The sequence below is a fragment of the Hordeum vulgare genome, chromosome 1H (assembly GCF_904849725.1).
Source record: "Hordeum vulgare subsp. vulgare chromosome 1H, MorexV3_pseudomolecules_assembly, whole genome shotgun sequence".
Lineage (NCBI taxonomy): Eukaryota > Viridiplantae > Streptophyta > Magnoliopsida > Poales > Poaceae > Hordeum > Hordeum vulgare.
The window spans coordinates 503321522-503324277 of NC_058518.1; the positions used below are offsets into that span (position 1 = coordinate 503321522).

The 2756-nt window shown below is 45.5% G+C and overlaps 1 protein-coding gene across 1 annotated transcript; it reads right to left on the reverse strand.

Annotated features, from left to right (window-relative positions):
* Nucleotides 1-258: 258 nt before the first annotated feature.
* Nucleotides 259-1036, reverse strand: LOC123420010. Its single transcript, XM_045107256.1, has 2 exons — nucleotides 865-1036; nucleotides 259-740 (listed from the first exon to the last, which is right to left on the reverse strand). Exons 1-2 carry the CDS (start codon nucleotides 916-918, stop codon nucleotides 498-500), a joined length of 297 nt encoding a protein of 98 aa, XP_044963191.1. The 5' UTR covers nucleotides 919-1036; the 3' UTR covers nucleotides 259-497.
* Between the last annotated feature and the right edge of the window lie 1720 nt (nucleotides 1037-2756).

Here is a 2756-nt window from a genome sequence, read left to right on the forward strand (position 1 = left end):
AGACATATCGATGGAAAATAAGAGAAGAACAATATAGTTCTAAAAACCGTCTCTCAATAACCAGCGTGTTGTGCACTACGTACTTTGACACCTTCCAAGAAAATAGGCCGCTGCCCAATTGCCTTGTCGAGTTTTGTGTTGACCAAACATGCGAGGAAAAAGCCTGCATGCCAACTTGGCTAGTTTCCACGGAGAAGACCAGCACAAACTAAATGTTTCCAATCGATGATAGAAAAAGAGAGACACACACACGCATAGTTATTCTTCAAGACATATATAGAGGGATTATTCAGATCGAGGTTTGTGTGTATGATCACAACAATCAATGGTGTACAGCCATACAATTAGTCATGGCCAATAACATACTTGAATTCGAGGAAAAACCAACAGTATTCATTTCCGTATTCTTGAGAAGGGGAAAACAAAAATCTCGGCGGAGGAATGATTCCTTCCTCTCTTGGAGTCCAAGAGCTGTGCGGCGACGACGTGGTCTTCGTCTAGTTCTTTGGTGGGGCGGTGAAGAAGTTGTTGATGCCGGGCATGATCTCGGCGGACTTGCCGTCGATGAACCTCCTGAAGGGATGGCGCGCGTAGCGGCGTCCCTCGTCGTGGTTGTCCAGCACCCCGGCCGCCCGGTTCTCCTTGGTCACCCTGACCTCGGGGTTGGTGGTGATGTTTCGCACCAGCTGCATCACGCAGATCCCCACGGCCACGCCCGTCGCCGCGAAGATCGGGTACGCCTGCCAAGAACATATGCTACCGTCGTGAGACCATGACCGTCGTCCATCGCAAGACAACCATCCAAGAAATTCCAGCGAGATCGCTAAAGCTAAGCTAAGATCAGATGAGAGGATCGGTGCGTACCTCCGGGCGGAGCCACCTGGCCTTCCAGGCGCTGGAGGAAGCAGCGGCCGCCATTGATAGGTTAGGTGGATCTCCCTTCCTTGCTCCTACCGGCCGGTGCGGGCGATCTGGTGCGATGCTTGCGAGGACGAAGGAGGGAGGTAGCTGGCTGCCAACTAGCAGAGGGGGCGATCTTTATCTTTATACGTAGCGTGGGATGGGAGCAGGAAGCAATGCGCGTTTGGGTTGGTTGACGGCGGCGGGCGGCGGTGGGTGGCGTGGGAAAGCGGGGAGGGAATTTTCTAATCGGGTGGGAACGTGGGGGGCTGGTTGGCAGCCACGACCTTTCACGTGCTCTACAGCTAAAGCGCCGCCCGTTCAGCCCAAGGAAGCAGCCGAAAGCGACGACGGTGAAGAAGGGAAGCAACGGTCGGAGGTGGCCGAGGGCCGTGTGGACTGGGCGGCGCGAGAGATGGGAGGAGAGAGTACAGAAGGCTTTTCGTCTTCCGTCCAAGTGGGAGAGCCGAATCGGAACATGCTGGACGAGAGGACAGGGTGAATCGAACGTTCGTAGGGTGGCTCTTGTTGATATCTCCTATTTGCCACTCTTTGCGGTAAGGTGACAAGTGAGGAATTTTCAAAAACATTCGTAATTTCAAAGAACCATTGGGATTTCCGAAAATTTTTGGTATTCTAAACTAATGTTCGGTATTTTAAGAAAATGTTCAGTATCTAACCAAAAAGTATTTTAAAAACAAGTTTGAAATATCATAATTATGTTCAATTCTTAAACTGAGTTCATGTAAGATTGTTCTAAAATTTCAGAAAACGGTAATGATTTAAAAAATGTTACAAATTTCAAAACAATGTCGTTTTTCAACCGTTGTTTAATAATTTTAAAAATGCTTTGTATTTTTGAAAAATTCTTTTTTTTGAAAAAAACTGATCTTTCAAAAAATGTTAGTGTTTTCAAAAATTGCTCATGTTTATGAATTTGTTTAGGATTTTCAAAATTGTTCGCATTTTTAAATTTCTTCTCAAGATTCAAAAAATCTTCGTGCTTAAAATTGTTCGGTGTTTTTCAAAATTGTTCTCCGTTTCAAAATTTTGTTCTCAAGATACAAATAATGTCCGTGCTTTAGAAAATTGTTCGCGCTTCCAGATTTGTTCAGGGTTTTTGACAATTATTTCCGGTTTCAAAATTTCTTCTCAAGATTCAAAAAATGTTCAGCTTTAAAAATTTGTTTGTGCTTTCAAATTAGTGCTCCTTTTTAAAAAATGTTCATGTTTTCAAAAAATGATTGGGAAATTAAACGTTTATTCATTTTCGTAAAAAAGAAAAAAGGAAAAAGAAAGAAAAAATGAACCAAAAAGGAAAAAAAGAATGGAAATAAGTAACAGGAAAAAAGGAAAAAAGAAAAAAAATTGGGCCGACCCAGTCGGCGAGCACCCTGTGCGGACGAGCGACTCCTTGCCGCAGAATGCGGCAGGTAGGATCCCCCGTTCTTGTTCTACCGAGGGAGGTGTCGGTGGTGGGGTGAACGAAGGAGACAAGGGCCGATGCTACGGAGTACCGAGGAATGCCCCGCCAAAACAGCCCATCTCGTATGGAGTATACGGATCCATTATTTTATTTTCTTTTTTCTTCAAAGACCATCGCTACTAGCCACTCTGCCCACCTCTCATTCGTACCTGGTAGTAGGGGGGGCGTCCTTCTTTAGGTAATTAGAACCGGTTCTACTTAGAAGGTCTATAATGGTCGAATTCTTTTTAAAGCCTTATCTATCATTGAATTCGGCCTTTGGGATCAACCGAGCGGCTTCTATGAGGAAGGCGGTGCAAAGGAGGGGGCGCACCGCAAAACAAGGGAATGAAGGGTCGCTTTTGCGTTGGGTGCTCTTTACCCCGACAAT

Excerpts from the sequence above, each read along its gene's own strand:
- LOC123420010 (XM_045107256.1), bottom strand. The coding sequence starts at position 918 with ATGGCGGCCGCTGCTTCCTCCAGCGCCTGGAAGGCCAGGTGGCTCCGC. Across the intron at positions 741-864 it reads CCAGGTGGCTCCGCCCGGAG|GCGTACCCGATCTTCGCGGC; the intron begins GTACGCACCGAT and ends TGTTCTTGGCAG.